This window comes from Eulemur rufifrons, chromosome 21 (assembly GCF_041146395.1).
Source record: "Eulemur rufifrons isolate Redbay chromosome 21, OSU_ERuf_1, whole genome shotgun sequence".
NCBI lineage: Eukaryota > Metazoa > Chordata > Mammalia > Primates > Lemuridae > Eulemur > Eulemur rufifrons.
In genome coordinates, this window is record NC_091003.1 from 20617177 (window position 1) to 20639094 (window position 21918).

Consider the following 21918-nt stretch of genomic DNA (forward strand, 5'->3'; position numbering starts at 1 on the left):
AGATAAAATAAGAGTGTTCTCTAAGCTGAAGAACATTAGTCTTCGAGCAAAAGGAACTCTAAGTGCCCGCCATGAGTGATAACGGAGCTGTGACCAGCACTGACTGTTCACTTGTACATAATAAGGCAGTGTCTTCAAGGTTCTGGGGGGAAATTATTACTGATTTAGAATTCTATATCCAGCCTAACAATCAGTCAAGTTTGAAGACAACAGGAGGACATTTCAGTTCTCACAGCTTCTCGCTGCGGAGTTGAGGACAGTCTCTAGCTAAAAAGTCAGGGGACGGAGTGAATGGCAGAGTCAGACCTGGAGAGCGAGAAGGGGAGTGTTGAGTGGGACAATAATGATCAGCAGCAATAGAGGTAGCCTCAGTCCTCATGGAGCTGCAGGCTGAGTCCTCCAGGAAAGAGAAACCAGGCACAAATGAAAGTCTACAACTGTGATACTATCTTTTAAGATAAATATCATATTACACATATTGCCATGTTATATGTGTGTGTGTGCGTGTGTGTGTGTGTATAAATAAACTTAAGGTTTATTATCAGGCTAAATAAAAACTATGCAGCAAACAGCATTTATGTTGCCAGGATAGAGTAAATACTCTTTTATCTGCAACTTTTGAAATCAACCTATAAGCAAAGTGCAAAGATCAATTATGATCAATTATGATCGAGCAAAATAGAGAGTAAATAGTATCAATATAAATGTAAAAATAAAAATGAACATGGCAGAAATTAGTGAGAGAGAAGACAACGAAAGACAAGAATGTCAAAACCCTCGTTGTATAAAGTGGGGACTCGAGAGATACTGTTCATAGTTGGTGGAAAAAGGTATAACTGGGTACGTGAATAATTTAAAGATTCAAAGGTAAGCAGGAAAGGAACCAAAAACAGAGGCGGGGGAGAGGGAGGGCTACAAAGAAGAATGAAGGAGCTAAATCTTCATCCATTACAGCAGGAATAGGCGCTTTCTAAATTGATAAATAAGGAAATATGCATTTGAATACACAATTTAGCTATCTGTATTATACCTGTATATAGGTATAATATGTATGCATACATACATGCTACTGTAAAAATATATACACACATATGTATGAGCCATACATACATGTGCCAGATTCTTAAAAGTTGTTTCGTATGTGAGGCAAACCTGGGGATGGAGAGAAATAGGGGAAAGTTGTGTTTTAAGCCCTTCTCTGTAAGTTCCCTGATATCACTGTTTGGGTTTTTTTTTTGGTGGGGGGAGGCAAGAGAATAGAAAGTATGCATAAGATAGCAGCTACTCAGTTATGCATGAAAGAAAATATATGAGAACCTGATCAGGGTATTAAACTGCCATAATTGCAAATACAATTATTACTAAAACTTAACCAGACGAACTATGAAATATCAGAATTCAGTTTTTTCACCTACAAAGTCAAATTCTCAAAGTTGCAAAGTTAGTGACTTTTTCAGCTACTTAATTACAGAACAGGTAAGACAATATACACATATATACATATATATATCTCCCATGTGATTTTTTTCCCCCTCAAGTCAAAGTGAAAGATTTTAAGGACTAGGAGTGACTTTTGATATACAGTATTAAAATTAACTCTTTCACTACCGGGGAAAAGATACCGCAAGGCAGAAGCGATGGCCTACCCGCCTCCGTGACAGCCCAGCCGCGTACTGACGTCTCTCTGGAGCAAGCCCTCCAAAAGCGACTTCAGTTCGGGAGAGAAGGTTTCTGGAAGTTCCACATTCTGGGGAAAAGAAGAGTAAGATTTCAAAAACCCACTCACGGAACAGCACCCTCACAACCAGCTAGATTTAAAGGCTGCTTCTTGGATAAGAACAGTATTAAAAACTGCAGATTCATTACGAATTAATATTTACTCTAAAGAAACATAAAAAGGTCACCGATCAGTTGTAAAATCAATCAACAGGCTACGGCCAGATCAGAAGAACCAGAAGGCCTCCTCATTCTCTTGCATCATAGTAATTTCTCCTTTTGTTGGATTTCTTTAGTTTGGTTCACAATTTTCTCTTTCTTATACTATTTATTAGCAAATCTTGATTTTTTTTACCTTGGCATCTATTTAAATTAGTTTTTCTTTTAGGAATTCTTCTAGGAATTGTATCTTCATTTATTTGTTTCAAGAAAGCAAATTTTAGGCCGGGCGCGGTGGCTCATGCCTGTAATCCTAGCACTCTGGGAGGCCGAGGTGGGTGGATCGCTCAAGGTCAGGAGTTCGAGACCAGCCTGAGCAAGAGTGAGACCCCAGTCTCTACTAAAAATAGAAAGAAATGATTTGGACAGCTAAAATATATATATAGAAAAAAATTAGCCGGGCATGGTGGCACATGCCTGTAGTCCCAGCTACTCGGGAGGCTGAGACAGGAGGATCGCTTAAGCCCAGGAGTCTGAGGTTGCTGTGAGCGAGGCTGATTCCACGGCACTCTAGCCAGGGCAACAGAGTGAGACTCTGTCTCAAAAAAAAAAAAAAAAAAGAAAGAAAGAAAGCAAATTTTTGTTATTTTTATATTTTATATCATATCTTATATATTTATATGACAGTAATTTTATTATTCAAGGAATGAAACATGAAAATTATGATGTAGATAAGAATAAAGTTGTTAATCCCCTTACCACGGTGAGTGTCATTCGGTCTATCTCGTGCTTATCTTTGGTTTTATGTTGCCTGAAAGGGCTGTGACTGTGGAAATAAAGAATGTTCTATTAAAATACGGCATCTGGTAACCCAGCACATATCACTGACTAATATTCGGGTAAGTATTACATCCTGCCACTGTCAATTCAAAACTACAGAGCTACAAAAGCCATAAACATGTATCACTTCCAGAGAACTAGTGAACAAACACGTTAGGTCCCGGAAGAGCAATTCCTGCGTTTCACTTGAACTGCCTGACCCTTATGTCAATGAAATCGTGGCACTAAAATATGCTTTTCCAATTGAAATCTCATTCGAAAAAAATATATAATTAGCCAATGGGTAATCATGAAAATGAAAGTCATTTATGTAACATCTGTCACGCGAGGGTTGGAACTAACAATACCTTTTATACATTTATTTCAGCACGATAGACACTGGTCCCTCCAACAACCCGACACGACCAGGGGGAACATGACTCACCCCTGGAAACCAGCGATTTTAGGCAATACATCCCTTCGATGGAAACTGAGATAAACTAATCACGCCCCAGCAGCTCCTGCAGAGCTCTGCTTACTCATGCCTTCCTTGTGCAGGGCCCCAGCCTGCAGCCGGAAAAGCGGGGTTCAAGTGCTGACTTGGGTGTTTACTGGCTGTGAGTCAGACATAAGCCTCCAGGATCAATGTCTTCATCTGTAAAACGGGGATCATGCCACGTCCCTTACAGAAGTGGTGAACGGAAAACTAAAATAACATCGACGCGAGTGGCCAAGACAGTGGCAGTACACAGAATACAGTGGCTGCCTAACATAGTCACCACTGGTGAAACTGGTAAAGATGACTCTTACTTTGTAACAAGAACGTCTACTTGGTAAACTATACAAAACAAATTATTCTCACTCTCTATTATCATGTTTTTAAAACTCCAGAGAAGTTGGCTTTTAAAGGAAATCTTACCATTGAATAATACTTATTAAATATGCAAAGTAGAATACCATGGTCTTATTTATTTGAAAATTAACAAAGGGATAGATATAATTGAGTTTTCTTATGATAAGACATGCCAGTAAAGTGACTAATCCCATAAATTTATTTATAAGGTATATATAACATAATCTGAGGCAAGATATTATGTAAAATATTTTAATATTAACTCCATGAAATGGATTAGACTGTTGAACATAGGAATCAATGGGATTCTAAAAAAGAATTAAAATTCCACTTATCCTTGCGCTGCTACTTCTACTGGCTGGTCATCCTACTGAACTCATTAAGTTATGCATTGAACCATCTCTTGAAGAGATTAGTACATTTCAGAGCATTTGTCTTAAATACTTTTAATTTTCTTTTTGTACAAGAGAGGGCACTCTAACGCCTTATTTTCTTCCATGTCATGCACTGAAATAAAAAGTAATTTCCAACTCTTAAAAGCATTAATTTGAAAAAAAAAAAAAAAAAACCCCAGAAAGGTGAATTAGCACCAAGCAAGCATCTTTCAAATAGGTTTTGATTGGAAATATTCTTTTCATCTTGTTTCCAAAGGATAAAATGTATAATTACTATATTTAAAAAGTAGATAGGCTATAAAAACAAACAGTATCTATTTGTTATTTATAAGATATTATAATTTCAAAAAATATACCCGTATGATTCTTTTTATACAAAATCCACAGAAATACTAATGTGTTTACAGTTCCAGAGAACAGGAACACAAGTTTATTACATCTTATTAAAACCTCAGTTTCTCTGCTTGACACTTAGCTGTTTCCACCCCAGCCTGGTCCTTAACGTCCAAAAAGTGATTAAGGGAAGCTCTCCTTGTGTCCTGGCAAATCCGTGGGCCCTGGCTCCTGTGTGTGGAGTCGCAGGACCCCACGCCTGTGCTCGACCCCGTGTCCTTGCGTCTGACGCAAGAAGGAAAGGGCTGCGTCTTGACCTTGCAGAGGAGGCCTGCTGTGCCCTGACACAAGCGCTCTCCGCTGAATGTAAAAAACGTCTTTCACCAGCCCACAGGGAGGCTGGTGCAGGGATTGGAGTTAGAGGTGGTGGTGCCCGAAACACCTCCAGCACGTGTGCCCGGCTGCCGCAAATTCCCTTATAAACATAGCGATCCCGTGTCCGGCTCCATAAGGAATCATTGGAAAACGCTCTTCGGCTTGTCATTCCGTGCCGGGGTGTTGAGACCAGTTTGGTCTCTCCAGTTAAAAAATCTTGATGCAGGCCGGGCGCGGTGGCTCACGCCTGTAATCCTAGCACTCTGGGAGGCCGAGGTGGGCGGATCGTTTGAGCTCAGGAGTTCGAGACCAGCCTGAGCAAGAGCGAGACCCCACCTCTACTAAAAATAGAAAGAAATTATATGGACAGCTAAAAATATGTATAGAAAAAATTAGCCGGGCATGGTGGTGCATGTCTGTAGTCCCAGCTACTCGGGAGGCTGAGACAGGAGGATCGCTTGAGCCCAGGAGTTTGAGGTTGCTGTGAGCTAGGCTGACGCCACGGCACTCACTCTAGCCTGGGCAACAGAGTGAGACTCTGTCTCAAAAAAAAAAAAAAAAAAAATCTTGATGCACATCTGTTTCCAATGTATTCTTGATTATTCTTTGTGAACAAAGCCAGAGGCCTTGGTTTCTATTTTGGAAAATATTAAAGAAAACCTACGATAGGAATGATCTCCATTCTGAGGGAGGCACGCGGGGCCCACGGAGCCCGGGTGAGCGCAGCTGTGCCCTGACGCCGTCTGCCTTAATCAGGAGACGGCCGCAGCCTGCAGCCACGCTCTCCAGCACAGGCAGCGTTCTGGCCACGTCGGGGACCGCTGTGGGGAAAGAATTCACATGTGCAGGGGTCAAGCGTAGCTTTCTGAGCTCCAGAGAGAGCGAGACGGCTGCACACGTCTCCCCAGGGCGCTGGGACATGGTCCTAAGACAGTGTAATTGACAGGGAAACGGGCACGCGTGGCCCACGTTAGTTATGTCACATTCACAGGGAGACAATGAGTTGAAAAAGACAATATGTTTGTGATTACAAGAGATTCAAAACTCTCGCATCACAAGTTAATTTTAGAATGCCAGAAAGATTGCATGTGGTACTAAATATGCGTTTTGAACCTAAGCCAATAGCTGCCAAAATATTTATAAACTCTCCGTTTTTCCGTACATAGAACAAACTCAAGACCCCAGGCAGCGTTCAGCTCTCCCCAGGCCGCCACCACCCAGGCTCTCTCGCTAGGTCTGACACCTCTGCAGAGGGACAAGAAATGGTGACAAGCTTGAGATCAAGGCCATTGTCATATCAATTCTTTTCCTTAACAGACACCTTAAATATAGACTGAGGGTCATGACAGCAATTTCACAGATTTGCAACATGGACATATCTTCATACACAGATGCTCTTAAATATCTAACAAGGTCATCTGAAATGGAAGTAGTGACCAGCACCCAGAAAATGTGGTGTACGAATGGCACCGTTCATCACTGCAAATCCGGGGATGGAAAACACCTTCCTCCCATCCAGATGAATGCCTTGTGCTATTCTTCTAGGGTGTCAGGACAAAATTCGGGGTGCAGAAAAGTGCTTAGGCGGAAAGAGCGGGACACGTTGGTCGGTGCAAGGATTATTAAATCACAGAAAATGAAAGCAAAAGAGATCCTTGGTGACCACTGGTTCCACCTCCCCGCACAGGTGTGGGGCGAGGGAGGAGGGACTTGCTCTAGAGCAGAGTTCTTCAACCTCCGCGCTGTTGACATTTGGGGCTGGACAATTCTTTGTCGGGATGCCAGGGAGCTCTTCCGTGCATTGCAGGATGCTGGGCAGCATCCTTGGCCTCTACCCATTAGATGCCAGCAGCAGCCCCTCCCCAAGTTATGACAACCACAAACGTCAACAGGCATGGCCCAGTGCCCGCTGGGCACCCCAAGAGAGCGCCAGGATGCAGAGGGGACAGGCTGCCCCCAGAGCCTGCACCCAGGGGGCCCTGCCTGGCCATGGCCCGCTTAACCTCCTGCCCCACTCTTTTCAGTTACTCAAGGCCCCTGTGCCTGAGAAAAGACACCTGCCAGGGCTCCCTTCTGCACAGCATATGACAAACGCACAGGGCGCTGACAGACACATTTCTGAGGTTTTCCCACGTGCAACTCTGAGGAAGCAGAACAGGTGGCATTATTCCTTCCTTGCAGTGGAGGAGCGAAGCCTCCTAGGGGCGGTCTCGTCTCCTGCTGCCCTGCTGACCCCGTCACAGGGCTTTGCTCCTCAAAGGGCTCCATAAACCTCAGTTTCATCGGAACCACTGAAACTTCACAATTACTGATTTTGGCAACGATATTGTAATTCCCCCAATTATCTTGAATCTGAACTGGCACCATCTTTAACTCCGATCCTTCCATACCCAAGCACCTATAAAAAACAGGAACAAACAAAAAGCCGGCCACCCCACAAAACTCCTGGAGCCCATGGCCTCTAACTCTGCAGCACTGTGGTGTCACATGCTCCTGTCCAGCTCGGTCGGCACTGCTGTACCGAGGGTCCCAGGCCTGTCCCCTGCCTCTGTGCCCCGTGCTCCATGCTGCCGCCAGAGCCATCTCACTGAAAAGACTCCCAACCACATCGCTCCTTTGCTTAAAAGCGTCCAGTCTCTGGGGCGTCGAGGATAAAGGCCCAACTCCACGGCACGGCATCCAAGGTCTTCCCTGGTCCTCCCTGGTCCCGACCCAGGCTTCCCAGCCTTCTCTATCAGCACGCATTCCCCTCTTGAGAAACAGGGAAAACAGGGCTATTCCCTGCCCTAGTCTTTGTATTGTTATCCCATCCATCTACCTTTCCAAGCCCACTCCCAGACGGCACACCACCGCCAACGTGGAGTCAGCCCTGCTCCTCCAAGTGAGAACGGTTCTCCCACGTGCGCTTCTCCGGAGCATTGCTGCCGTGTGAGCGGGCACAGCCCACCCAGCTCACGATCCTGTGTGTGCCTCTCTGTCTACTCCCCTGGGCTGCGCTTTCCCTAAGGACTAACTGCGGCTTCTCCCTCCCTCCCTCCCTCCCTCCTTCCTTCCTTCCCTCTCTCCTTTTCTTCTTCCTTCTCTCCACCCTCCCTCCCTTCCTTCCCCAGCAGCAGCAAGCACCATCTCATGTATATTACAAGCATCCAGTAAATGCTTATCAAGTTTAATTTAAATCACTTAAGTCAAAAAATACTTCCTGCTCTTTGGTTTTAGTGCCGTATCCTGTCCGTGAACGACTACTGAACAAGTACTAGAAAGCACGATGTAAGACCATAAATCTTAGGGGGAAGACTCATCTAATTCTATCTACCATGCACTGGAAGGATTCTTTCTATTTCAGGCTCGATAAATGGCCACCAGACAGTGACAGGGAGCTTGCTATTTGTGAGGCAGGACACTCCTTCATTGGGCAGCTCGAATGCTTGAATGGACATTCTTGTATCAAACTGCAATCTTTTCTTCTCCTTAAAATGCCAAACCCTCTGGCACTGTGCAGCATGAACGTGATCCCTTCAGTAAGACAGACTTCCAATAGCTGGGGCCAACCGCTGCGGCTCCCCTAAGTTCTGTACTCGGCTCTCCCCGTCTTTCCATGCAGGCCACACTCTCCGGCTCTTCTTGCACCACTCTTGATTCAACTCCTCCATCCGTCCCGTCCTGCTGACCAGCCTCTGCATGTCCTGCTGGCCACCAAGGCGCTTCCCGAAAGGAGCCACACTGAGCAGAACCTTCGGTCAAGGCCCCTCAAGGGCTTCACAAAAGAATTCATACCTTCCAGCCAGTTCGATACTCTAAACACGAATGATGGCAACTGAGATGGAATTCGTTTTACCAGCCACAAACCACACTGTTGGATCATACAGAGTTAATAATTCAACAAAACCCTCCACATCTTTTTTAAAAAAAAAAAAAAACTGTGTTGTACCAAAACCTCCCCAGCCTTTATGCATGGACATCCTAACAACTAGAGCAACAAAACAAAGCAGTAAGCCAAGCCCTAAACGCAAAGCCTTGCAGACTTCCCTGTTATACTTGATTTCCACACTGAAAGGTTAGCTGTTGCAGAGAGTTTTATCATCTCTGAATTCTGAGAGTACGGATCCTACATCGCCAACCCTCTCTCCTGCAGAGATCCAACACAAACACTCTGGGGTGTCGTCATACGCTCACTCTGCACACGAGTGACTCCACTGGGGAGAACAGCGTGTCTCGCAGGGGAAATGGCCTTCTCGGTTACTTAGCATAAACTCTCTAATTAGGTCAGCTAGTCTGATGACATGAATTAAGGCCATCCAGGCTCCACAAATACAACAATTCAATTACGGAGTAACAGAACCCGACTTTCTAGGCAATAATACGATTTTACATCCCAAGTGAATACGGTGTGCAGAGAACAACTGGATTATCAGAGTCCTGAGGAAACAGAGAGGGTGCGTGCAACCTGGTTTTGGGGGAATCTGGAACTCAGCCTCTCTTCAGAACGTGCTAAATATAATTGGAAGATGCAGAGGTGCTCGATTAGACTTCCTGACGGAAACTTGCAAAGTTTAGCAAACCATCAGGACTGTGTTGATAGGAAAATATTACAAGGAAAATCTTGACTAGGAAATTTTAACGTCAAGTGCTTTTTGTATCTTTATGAGTGGACGATAAAAAGCTTTTCAAAAATTAAACTCTCTTAAAGTTAGCTAAAAGTCTTAAAATTAATGGAAACCTTAACATAATTGTTAAGTGTTCAACACAAGGACATATTTTGACAGTGCTGTCCTCTCGTAATATTTTCCACTCTATTTCGTCATCTTTCGTCGTTTAAAACAAAGGTCAAGCATCATATTAGCTTTAAAAACACAAATTAATTTCAGCATGCTTATCAATCAATGAAAACTTTTAAAATGGGTTTACTTTGGGCCTCTATCTTTGTTTTATTTGTAACCCTCAAAATGCTTTACGCTCACAAGAGACTCATGAGTAATTAATTTCTAGGGAAAAAAAAAAACTATCCTATCTTCTTCAATTATCCACATTTTAACATAATACTTACTCCCAGAACATGGCTTAGCAATGGAAATATTTCAAAGCAGTCTTACTTTAGGTTTAAAAGTGCTCTGATTCCGACATGATATGGAATGAAACCAGTGAGCCGTAAGCTCGTATCTGGCGGCTTATGGGAAAGCTGCGCTCACTCTTACGAGACGGAAAGAATCTTCCAGACTAGTGTGTGGCTTAAAGATCACCGTGTGATTTCAGGTGACACTGGGGTCTCGTCATTTCTGAATATGCTCCATTCTGATCCCAGCACGTGCCTCGCTGACAGCGCCAAGCGGATGCAGGTCACTCACCCTCGCAGGAGCTTGAAGAGCATGCAGCCCAGGGAGAACCAGTCGGCGCTGCTGTCGTAGGCTGTCCCCTTCTGCAGCACCTCGGGGGCCATGTACCCATGGGTGCCACTGGGGAGGAGAGAGCACACGCGGTTATCAGAGCAGGCCCACCTTACACACACCGACCGTGCGTCATTCCCAAGGTGGCAACGACTGTAAAGGCAGGAGAGGGGACAGTCCGCTGCCAGGCAGAGTTGAGTCCTCGAACATCCAGTGGGGAAACAATCTTTTCTGCCTCTGCTAGTAGAGGAATGGACGTAAACAAATAAGTGACCACATGAAATAAACAGGAAAAACGCGAGGTCCGTAGTCTGGGGGGTGACACCTGAATCTCATTAGTCCTTCTCTATTCCGGCTCTGAAGAGAAGTTCTGCCCCTTTAAGAGCCTGTGTAGAGGGGTATGGGGTGGAGGGAGGCAGGGGGCAGGGAGGAGGGAGAGGACGATGGCAGGCGACCCCCACTGCAGCTGTGGGCCCTCAAGGCCTGGGGACGCCCACTCCTGCGCGGTGCCACCAAGTGCCTGAGCTCATGCGTGCTACGAGTGGGGGCCACCTGCTTGGTTGCAGTTGGTGACAGATCCGGGGGGGGGGGAGGGGTGGCGAAGAAGTGGCAGTGCAGGCCCACAAGTGTATACGATGGAGAAATCATGCGTCACGTTTTAAAAGCTGCTGAAATTCAAAGGACTCAGCACTAAGCACGTGTGAAGATGATTTTCAGGAAGTTGAGAAGGCCATGTGAGTGGAGAACCATGTTATACTGCACCCTCCGCAGCTCCGAAGCCCCTCCCGTTCCAGGACTCTCCAGCCCTCCCCGAAGAGCTGGGCAGGCCTGTTCCGGCGTGAAGAGCCAGGGCAGCTCGTGGGGAACTTTCAAAGTGGCAGCTCGAAGCGGCCCCGCAAAAGCCATCATCCATACACCCTACACCTCTTCATCCTTCTTTGATTTTCTTATCCACACAATGGGTGATAAGGTAACACCTCTACCTCTCAGGGCTGCTGCGGGGACGGCACAGACATCATGGGCTGGCACAAAAGAAGAACTCCATGTCGGGGATTTTAATCTCTATTCTTAGTGTGATCATTTTTAACTTATGCTCAGAAACAGTACGAATCTACTCAAAATAAACGATCCTGGATCATCATCAGGACCCGTACTCTGGGTCCCGGAGGTATGCTTGGGGAGTTTTATCAAACCGTGAAAATGGGCGCTGGCCCATCAAGGCAGGTCTGGCGCTCCGGAAACCTCCACCATCCAGAATTTAAAGTTTGACAGCGAAAGGTCATCAGGCCGTGCTGTGAGAGAGCACGAGAGATTTCTACGAGAGGCATCTGAACCGTTTCCCAAGAAGGTTTAATGTCAGTGTTGCCTGCAAAGCCCTTTGTGGTGACCTCTTAACCTGGGATTCTCAGGATCAAATCGCAGTTCTGGATAGGAAAGATATTTGCAAGGACAAATAAAATCGGTGAACACAGATCGGCTGTCCAAGCTTACACGGGACACAAATAACGCTGAACACTGGACTGCCTGTCACCACGGTTTTCTGGTTCTGCCTACACGACAGCTACTAATGCTTCCTGAAACATTCTGCTAACGATTTATACTGCTATTAATACTGAGTGAACACTTGAACATTTTAAGACACTGTGACACGAGACCCAGCTTTGTGTTCTTACATAAAATAAGCTAGGACTCAAATGAGTCACCGACAATTCGCTCAACTCCAAAAGTCTTCCTTTGATTTTTCATGGTTTACAGTACTTTGTGATTCCGTCATTAAATGGAGTCCGTATAAGCTCAAATCAGGAACCTCAACTATAACGCTACTTTGCAGATGGGCTGGCTCCTAGAGGAAGTCCATGCATTGCATCTATAGCTTTGAAAAGATCTGAGAAGCCAAGTTCGGGGTGAAATTCTGGCCAAAAATCTTTAGTCCTAAGTAGATCATTTCAAAGCCTCGGGGAGTTCGTCCATATGGCGTTAAAGAGCAACAGGCTCCGGAATCAGGCAGAATTGGATTATGATTCTAGCCCCACAGTGCACCGGCTATGTGACCTGGTTCAAGTTCTTAATTTCTCTGAACCTCAATTTCCATGCCATAAAAAGTGAGTAACAATACCTAGGATTTATGGGATTTCTGTGCAGATAACATAGTCAAAGCAGTTAGCTATGCGTGCCTGGGACAGCTGATATTTAGCCAATAACACTGCGGATTCTGCCAGCACCGCTACCAGCCTGTACGCTGGTCATTTAATGGACAAAGTGCTCTGGGCTGCAGGTTCCAGGAGGTCAGGGATCGGATCTGTCTCACTGCGGCATCCCCAGCACTTGGCGCACAGCAAATGTTAAACCGTCTCGCTGAGTTAATGGGTTGACTCAACCCTCACAGCTGTCACGTGAGGTCCACAGCATTGTTGCCTCCTCCTCATAGAAGGGGAAAATGAGGCCTACACAACTTGGAAGAGGAATTCAGATCTAGGTCTGTTGACTCCAAAGCCTTCATTCTTAACGCCTCCTTCATTTAAAAATGTAGTGTTTCGTTGTGCATTTATCTTTTTAAAGTAGTGGCCTCCCGATCATCATCTAAACATGGAAACCAACCTTCCCATCCCCACCCGTGTACAGATGCTCTTCAGACACCGCGCTTTCCAGGGCAGGCAAAGGAACAGACACCGTTCAGAGCCTACATGGGAATTACAGTCAAAAGTGGGCTAGACCCTATTAGGAGATACATAACCCCAATCTGGAAGTTAATTCCTTTGGAAGATTAACTCTTATGAACTCTTGGATTCATATTTAGTTATGACTACACTGAATTGAAGAAATTAGCATACCAAATAGCTGGGGCATTAAAAATTCAAATGACTCTCTTAAAAATGTCTGAAGAACTCCCTGAGAGAAGCTTATACAACCACAGGTTCTGGCCTAATCACTGTAAAGTGCTAGCAAAATGCTAATGCTTTTATCACAGTATCCCAGATTCTGTAGAAAAAGAGAACTATGTTTACAGAAATGGTGCTATTCATTATTAACATTTGATCAGAGCTTTAAAAGGCAGTTTTGATTTAATGCAGTCCCTCGTAAAGTATTGCAATTCAGAACCACTTTACTTCTAGTTACACAAAGAGAAGGATCTGCAGTTTATTTTCTGCATGGAGGGCATGAAATGAGACTCCTGGGAGTTTCTTCAAGACCATTCAACACAGAGATGAATGTTAGCTCAAGATGTACAATAAAATGTGCTTTGAAAAGACTCAGTGCTAAGGAGGATACATTTAAAAAGACAAAATAAAGCAAAAGTTGCCTGCTTTTCCACAATCTGCACACATGTTCGTATTTTCCACCCAGATTTTCTGATACCAAAGAAACAGAAATGAAAACCTGTGAATATTCCATTCTGTTTCTGCGGGGCCCTGGGAGAGCTGTCTGATAGTCCTGAGTCTTTTTAACAACCCCAGGTTCAGAGGGAAGTCTTCGGGCCAGGGTCCCCATGCAATGGTGAAGCACAGCCACCCCCAGAAACAGCTCAGGGTCCCCTGAGGTGTCAAGCGCTGGCTGGGACTATAGTCTCAGGAGTTATGTCCGGTAGCCACTCAGAGGACTGGTGCAACGCCCAAATCTAACAATATGACCCGTATTAAAAGCCTGAACTACAAGTGAATGATTTTTTTAATGTTTTAAAAAGCGAGGGGGCGGGGTGGAAGTGGGGGAGATTCCTGATTTCGTATCCAAAATAAAAAAAAAAGAAAGAAAGAAAGAAAAGAAAAAGAACAGCCTTTTTGAAAAAGCAGGGCAAGTAGGTGCAAAGAGAAACACTTGGCCCCGGGGATCTCCCTCGGAGAGATCTATGCAGCTGCCTCTGCACCTTCCTAGGCACAGGGTCTTTCATTTATCCTATGACAACTTTCAGGGATTTATTACTACCTCTATTTACAGATGAAGAGACTGAGGGTCAGGCAGGTTAACTGACTGACTCAGGGTCATACGAGCAGCATGAATTTGGGTTCCTGGCTGAGGCCTGACTCTTCCCGCTAGACTCCCCCGGGCCCCCTGAGCAGGGGCAGTCACGTCGTGGGTCGATTCGTCCTCCCCACAGACAGTGACAGAAAGCACACCGCTCTTACCTCCTCCCGCACAACCTGGGACACTGGGTCTTCCCCTGCCCTGGCATCATCCCCTATCAAAAACCACCCCTGGCAAGAGAAAAGAGAGGGAACAAATGGCCAGGCCCCCGTCTGGCTGAGTGGCATCAGAGAGACGAGAGTGAGCAGAGGTGAGGGGCTACTTACACACTCGCGTGCGGCTTCTTTTTGGAGAAATCACAGGCGAGACCGAGATCTGATATTCTCACGTGTCCGTGTTCATCCAAGAGGATATTTGCTGGCTAAACAGAAAGACAATATGGTCTTCGAGAGTCCCCCAGGTGCCACAGGGGCTTCGAGAACTAAAAGTACAGCCGCTTAATATCTTAGTATTTTATCATAGCTTGTTCCTAAACATGAATTCTAGCTTTACACTATCACGCCAGAGAAGGGCATGAGGCTGACAGTCGTATTTTTCATGTTAACTTCGGCAGGAAAAGTGGCAAGGACAGAGGTGAGGGATTCTGCTCATTAGAGAAAGAAACACAGGCAGGTGACGTGGGAGGGTTAAGGCCACAGTTTGTCAGAGTTAAAAGCATTTCCTTTCGCCCGTGCCGAGAACTGCAGTGTAGCCAGAATGAGTTTGCCTCTCGGCAATGGGGAGTGAATCCACCGCTTTTTCCGCTTACGTGAACCACACTGACTTGTAAGAATGAAGCCATGAGGCACAGAACAGAAAGGCATCTTTCAAGAATGTATAAATCCTGATCTACGAGATCACAATATCCCACAGTGCCACACTAATCCCGATGAATGTCATTTCTGTTCATTAGCGCAGCAGCAGCAGGGGGCCCTACCAAATGACCAAATATGATTCTGACCACAACTCTGATGAAATGTACCCATTGAGATTAGATTTAGGCATCATAACCACGGAAAACAAAGCTCCTCTCTCTAACATACATTGAATTATAGTCGTCTTAATAATATTTTTCTGCTGGAGATCAACTATTGTTTTGCTTGAAACGAAGATAATGGCATGCTATTATAAAATTGAAGCATGAATAATCATGAGTGACTAGAATTAAGTTTGAATAGAAATTAAATAATACCACTGCCTACTAAATAGCTTAGAAAGTAAAAATAAAGCATAAAGATGATTAGAAACCGGTTATAGATTTAAATTAGGATGTATTATAATGGCATTTCAGGAGCCTTCAGCATATATTTTATTTTTCTGCAATACTCACATGAGGAAATAAAATGTCATATGCCAACCAATGTCTGATTTCTGATTCAATAAAAATACACTTTTTCTTTATGCTCAAAGGAAAACTAAGGGAATAATTCTTTAACCTTGCAGAAAGCTTAAACATTTACAAAGTATTTTATACAAAAAATAATATGCTCAAAAATAAAATGTGATTTTTATAATATTTTAGAAGGCAACCTTGAAAAACCAATGAGGACATCTTAGCTCCTTAGAGAAAGGAACATCATGTGTGCATTTCAGTTGGCCACTCTGTGGGTTCCAAGAAGGAACTCAAAATAAGAGGGAAACACATTCTCTTGGAGTCGCCTCATCCTATTGGCAAATTGTCACTCATATCATTTTTCTTCCCATTATTCTCTGTATGTTTATACAATCATTTCCATAATCACTTCTATAATTTGTCAAGGTCCCTTTTAGCTCCATCCCTGTCTTCGGGCTGGTGGCCGTCACAACCAGGTGAGTGACACCATGGACGTATTACACAAGCTCCCAACTCCCTCCTTCATGTGGGACCCGGCACCATGGTCTGCAATGAAAACACTCAGAATGCTCCTATTTCGTTACTTTCCAGGCCAATGAGCTTTCGCAGAGGACGAGAACAAAAACCCAGGCCCGGCAGTCAGAGGTTACATAGTTCGGGGATCTAAATATCTATTCGTGATTTTTAAGGCAATCTCAAAAAATAATGCAAAGCTCTTGAGAGTGGCTTTTGAGAGAAATCCCGCCGGCTGACCAGCAGCGCCTTCCTCACCGATGGGCCTTGTCTGGGAGCAGTTGGGATGTAGCCGTTCTATGCCTTGGGTCACCAGTTTATAAGCCCTACAAAATACATGTGCTTCGTGTTTTCATCTCTGGACACAGAGCTGGGGCAACATCAGTTGCTTAGTGAACATTAATTGATTTATTAATACAATTACTTATAAAATAGGTGACACCAAAAAAATTCCTACCCTGCTTTTCATTAATGAATCAATTAACATGGATTATTCAGTGCACGTGCTGCACCAGGCACCGTAGCAGGCACCGAGGCTGCAAAGATGCCGGGGACGGCCCTGCATTCTGTCCCTGCAGAGCCAGGTCTGGGGGAGACGGACATCACACAGACAACAGCTTCCTCGGGGCTGAGATGAGGGCTATGAGGAAGACGTGAGCACTCTACAAAAGATACAGGGACTTCCAGGGGACCGTTGGCACAACATCTACTATTCGGAATGAGTCTGTTGACCGTTCTCACCTTCAGATCTCTGTAAACAACAAACCGATTGTGCATGTGTTCCAGCCCCAGGATGATTTCCGTGGCGTAAAACCGCATCTCCTTCTCCGAGAACACCCCGTGCTGGGAGAGGTGGTAATGCAAGTCGCCTCCTGGTGTCAGAGATTCAGAATTTAATTCAAAGCGTGTTAATTTAAAGGAAATAAAAATCATTGTCATCTTAAATAAGACACAGTAAAAAAAAGGTAAACTATGCTTCTGCTCTGTCTATATACCTATCTTTGCTTTCTATAGTTTGGCAAAACACTTTAACACACTGACTGCCATACTAGGAAAAATTTTTTTTTCCCTCGGGGCCACAGTGTTTTATTAAAACAGAACGATCCTTTCTAATTTACTATTGTTTATTGTTTTCTGTGCGTGAGTTATATGCAACACAAACCACATTTTTAGAATTAAATTGTCAATATTAATTGCAACGATAAGAACATCAACGATAAGTTTCACCAACCAACTGCAGGGTTTGGCTTCACCCTTAGGTCAAAATTAGCCGGAGTTAAATACAACTCACATGGCAGCCAATGTGTTAAACAGTATACAAAAAAATAAAAACTGATCATATAAACAGATATTTGGTAAAGCAAATATCGTAAAATTTTAACCGATAAAATCCAGGTGGTGGGTGTTTGGGTGTCCCCAGTAAAATTCTTTCAGCATTGCTACAGGTTTGAAATTTTTCATAATAAAATGTGGAAAAAAGGAAATAATCATATGGCCTCAAGTTGCAGGGACAGAGAATGCTGCCAAGGGGGTAAGGGAATGTTTTTATAAACTCACAGGGAAAAGCCTCCATTGGTTTACAAAAGTTAATGTGTGTCCAACTTTACTGTCCTTGTTTTGAGCAGCACCTTCTCTCTCCACCCACAGAGACCCCTGTGTAACGCCGGCCAGGTCAAGATACAAAGGGTTTGCAGCATCCCCAAAGGCCCCCCACGCCCTTTCCCGAGAGGACCTCAGTCCCCAAGCCCCGACCGGAAAGGGGACTCTTCTGCCCTCCCGCCCCATCGATTAGTTTTGCCTGTTCTGAACGTCACATAAATGGGACCACAAAGAACATATCCCGCTGCGTCTGGCTTCTTTCGCTCGTTATTATGTCTGTGAAATTCCTTCACATTTTGGGGTAGATGTGGTTTTAAATCAAACCCTCAAAACAGAATAAAACTTCAAGTGAACTTCAAAAAAAAAAAAAAACAAACAAAAAAAACTAGGCATTTGAGTTGTTGAATTGTATGCCTTTCTGTTTCTGCTCTTGTTACTAAAAATACCTTGGATATATACCAGGTCACTTTCTAGTCTTAGAAAGCTACTTTTCTAGCTGGATATTTTTCAGAATTCTCAAGGTCATCATTTGCCGTTGAAAAGATCAATTTAGAAGGAACAGAAGATTGGGCTCCAATCTGTGCTTGGCCCCAAATCAGTCCCTTCAAAGTGGATTTTTAAATACATTTCTATCTTTGGCCTGTATTCTTAGGAGGTATTTCATTCCTAAAAGTTGAGGGCCAGGAAATAAGCTAATTACAGACCCAGGCCAGCTGCATTCCAGAAAAATCAAGTTTCACTGTAAGTATTTTATGAGGATCTTTTCTAGAAAATTCAATTTCCTAGGGAGAGAGTGGGAGGTCTAGGGAGAAATTGCAGTAAACATTTTAAAATGAATTTTAACGGAAAATTGAAGGGCAAAAGGTTTCCTCAAATTTCAGGGGGACTCTAATTATCTGAAAAGACCCAGACTGCCAGTCTGCCCAGATTCACGCTTGCTGAGATGTGACGTCGGGGCAAAGTCAGTGAGGTGCTGGGACTGCCCGAGCTGGGCTCACCGTTCATCAGGTCCAGGATGAAGCAGAGTTTGTCTGGCGTGTGGAAGGCGTAGGTCATGCAAACAATGAAAGGACAGTCCTAGAGTAAAACAACAACAAGTTCAGGCAGAATGCAAAAGCTGTCCTGCAAAGCAGATCTAGGACTTTTAATTCATTTGTTTATTTTTTTATTGTCACATTGTAATCGTACATATTTATGGAGGACCATTTGATATTTCGATACATACTTATGTTGTAGAATGATCCCATCGTGGTAGTTAGTGTATCCATCGGCTCATGCATTTATCATTTCTTTGTGGTTTAATGGGGAGCGGATGTAGAAACCATCCGCTCCCCATTAAACCAGTCACCGCTCTGATGGTTCCTTCTGCTGTGATTTCAGTTTATGGAGTTGATCTGGCTTGTAGCTATTTTATAAGATACGATACATGCTATGGATTTTTATCCGTGCCCCTGCCCCATGCACTGAACACAGACACTGGCACGGTAACTTAAAAAGTCACAGTAAAATGGATCCGGTGACGTGATAAAATGCAGAGACACGACATTAATACTTGGAGCAGATGAACTTGAAGGTCCTCCCTCACTCAGATTCAATCATGAATCTATTCTAATTACATCTTCTGAAAGACTAGATTCTACAGAATAATATTACTGTCTTGCTAGCCTTTTTGTTGGTCAACACTGTGGCTCTGGATAGTCAAAATATCTATTTCAATCTCTGCTTCTGGAGTTGGAAGAACCATACCACAGGGGAGGCAAGTTATTTGTGTTATTGTTTTGAAACACTGAGAATACAAATGGAATTAAATGAGTTTTTGAAAGTGGAAAACTATACCATGGTCAGGGATTGAATAACTCAATTGTAAAGATTTTAATTTCCCCCTAATTAATCTATAGATTCGTGCGATCTTAATTAAAATGAAAACTGACAAGCTGATTCTAAACTCTAGGGACGTGTAAACAGCCAAGAAAAGTTGAGATAATCTTGAAGATAAATAAAGCTGGAAAACTTATAGTGCCAGTTATCAAGACTTACTAGAAAACAACAATTCAGAGAGCATGATATTAGCCCAAGGACAGACAAACAGACCAAGGAAACAGAATAGAGAATCCAGAAACAGACCCACACATACATGGTCATTTGATTGTGACAAAGGTGACACAACAGGGCATGGGAAAAGTATGGCCCTGTCAGTCAATGGTGCTGGAGCACTTGATATCTGTACAATAAAATATGGACCTTGACCCCTACCTCACACCATATACTAAAGTCCCCTCCAGTAGATGTAGATCTAAATGTGAAATATAAAACAATAAAGCTTCTAGGAGAAAACAAAAGAGAGTATCTTCATGATCTCAGGGTAAGTAAACATTTCTTAGGCCACAAAAAGCAGTAACAATAAAAAACATTTATAAATTGGACTAAAATAAAATTAAGAACTTCTGTTCAGCAGAAGACACCATTAAGACAGTAAAAGGATAAGCCACAGAATGGGAGAAGATATTTGCAATCCCTAAACACACAAAGGACTCATATCTAGAATATATAAGAACGCTTACTTATCAATAAAAAGGCAACTGACATAACAGAAAAATAGCAAAAAAAAAAAAATTTTTATAAATAGGCACTTCCAATAGACATTTCCAAATGGCCCACAAACCTATGAACATCTGCTCAACCTCAGGTGTCTCTAAGCAGGTTAAAACTACAACATGCTACCACCAAAACCCACGAGAATGGCTAAAATTAAAAAGACTGACAATGTGAAGTGTTGGAAAGATAAGGAAGGAAAGGAACTTCCACATACGGCTGCTGGCAGTGTACAATGGTACGACCACTTTAGCAACCTGCTTGGTGGCATCTACCAAGGCTGAGCACCGCCTGCCCAGGAATTTCACTCTGAAGTAGACACCTTACAGCAATCTGTACGGATGTGCAGCAAGAGACCTGCACAAGCGTGTTCAAAACAGCACTGTTCGAAATAGCCCAAACCAGGAAATAACCCACATGTCTACCAACAGTAGAATGGATAAAGTGCGGTATATTTATACAACGGGATACTATTGAGCAGGGGTCGGCAATCCTTTTCTGCAAAGGGCTAAAGAGTAAGTATTTTAGGCCTTGCAGACCACATTCAGTCTCTGTCATCTCTTTTTCTTTGCTTATTTTCTTTACAATCCTTTAAAAATGTAAAAAACAAACAAACAAACAAACAAAAACCCCACCATTCTCGTTTCATGGGCTGTACAAAATAAAGCCACAGGCTGGATGTGGTCCCTGGACACACCTAGCTTGCTGATCCCTGCTGTGTGGCCGCTGTGTGCAGCAGCACAGACAAAACCTCACCAATGACACTGAGTGACGGAGGCCAGGCACAGAAGAGCACGTTTATACAAAGCTCAAACAGAATTAGCAAAGCTCTTGATGAATTCTAGTGTTAGAAAACTGGATAGCGGTCAGCTTGGGCGTGGGGCTAGTGACGGAGAGGGGCACAAGGAGACTTCTAGAATACTGGTAACTTTCTGTCTCTTGATCTGGGTGCTGAAGACATGCATGGGTTCCCTTGTGAAACGTCATCAGTGCTAGGCTACAGCTATTAGATCTGTAATATTTAGATCTAATGTATCTACCATATCCATTCAGATTCTTTACATACAGTGCATACCTATCACCAAACTGATTCAAATTTTTAAAAATGACATAGACTATCTATATCCACTTTCTTAACAGACAAGGAAAATTATTCAATTTCAAAGAAAATGTCCAGATTTCAACAGAATAATCTGTAAACAGAATTCGCATTGTTCAAACCTCTCTATTAAGAACGTATAATTTTGAGTTGACACATTCCTATATATTAATAGTAAAGATTCATGAACTTGAACTCAATTTCCATATATCTCTCAAAGAAAAATTTCCCACGAAAGAATTACAAAATTCATTTTGTGGCTATTTAGTTTTTCTTAGAGTTCTGCTGAGATGGTGTTAGTATTTACTGATTTCAAGATTTATTTTGCCTTGAATAGGTGAAATGCAGGCGGCATCCTTTTCCCGTGAAAACCCCTGTGGCCTTTCCAGTGGGCACTGTCTACTTGGAACCCATCTGTGCTTCACCAGATCTTTCCATGAGCCTCTGAAGATGGCTGTCTCATTCTGCTCCAAATACCACATTCCTTCCCTAGCGGGGTTCCCCACGTGCTCTTGTTCCTGTTCTGATGAGCAAGTCATCGGCAGAGCAGAGAAGCGGATGAACCTAGAACTTGGTAAAGCCTGGCTCGTTCCCAGCTTGAGCCAGCAACCGCACCTGCGTCACCGGGTGGGGGCAAGTGGACCCTTCCAAACGGGATTTCTGAACATGAGCCCTGAGAAAACAGCAAAAGGTTTAAGTCTCCTTAAAATATTGTTATTAAGATGGGATGTGAATTTTAGATTTACAACTGT

The 21918-nt window shown here is 43.6% G+C and overlaps 1 protein-coding gene across 1 annotated transcript in view; it reads right to left on the reverse strand.

Annotated features, from left to right (window-relative positions):
- The window catches only part of GRK3 (G protein-coupled receptor kinase 3), a 54412-nt gene that overhangs the window by 14521 nt on the left and 17973 nt on the right, over positions 1-21918 (reverse strand). The window contains exons 7-12 of the mRNA XM_069496875.1: positions 18474-18552; positions 16618-16748; positions 14318-14412; positions 9993-10100; positions 2635-2701; positions 1647-1747 (exon numbers count right to left, since the gene is read on the reverse strand). Of these exons, the coding sequence (XP_069352976.1) occupies positions 1647-1747; positions 2635-2701; positions 9993-10100; positions 14318-14412; positions 16618-16748; positions 18474-18552 (581 nt within the window). The remainder of the gene's footprint in view (positions 1-1646; positions 1748-2634; positions 2702-9992; positions 10101-14317; positions 14413-16617; positions 16749-18473; positions 18553-21918) is intronic.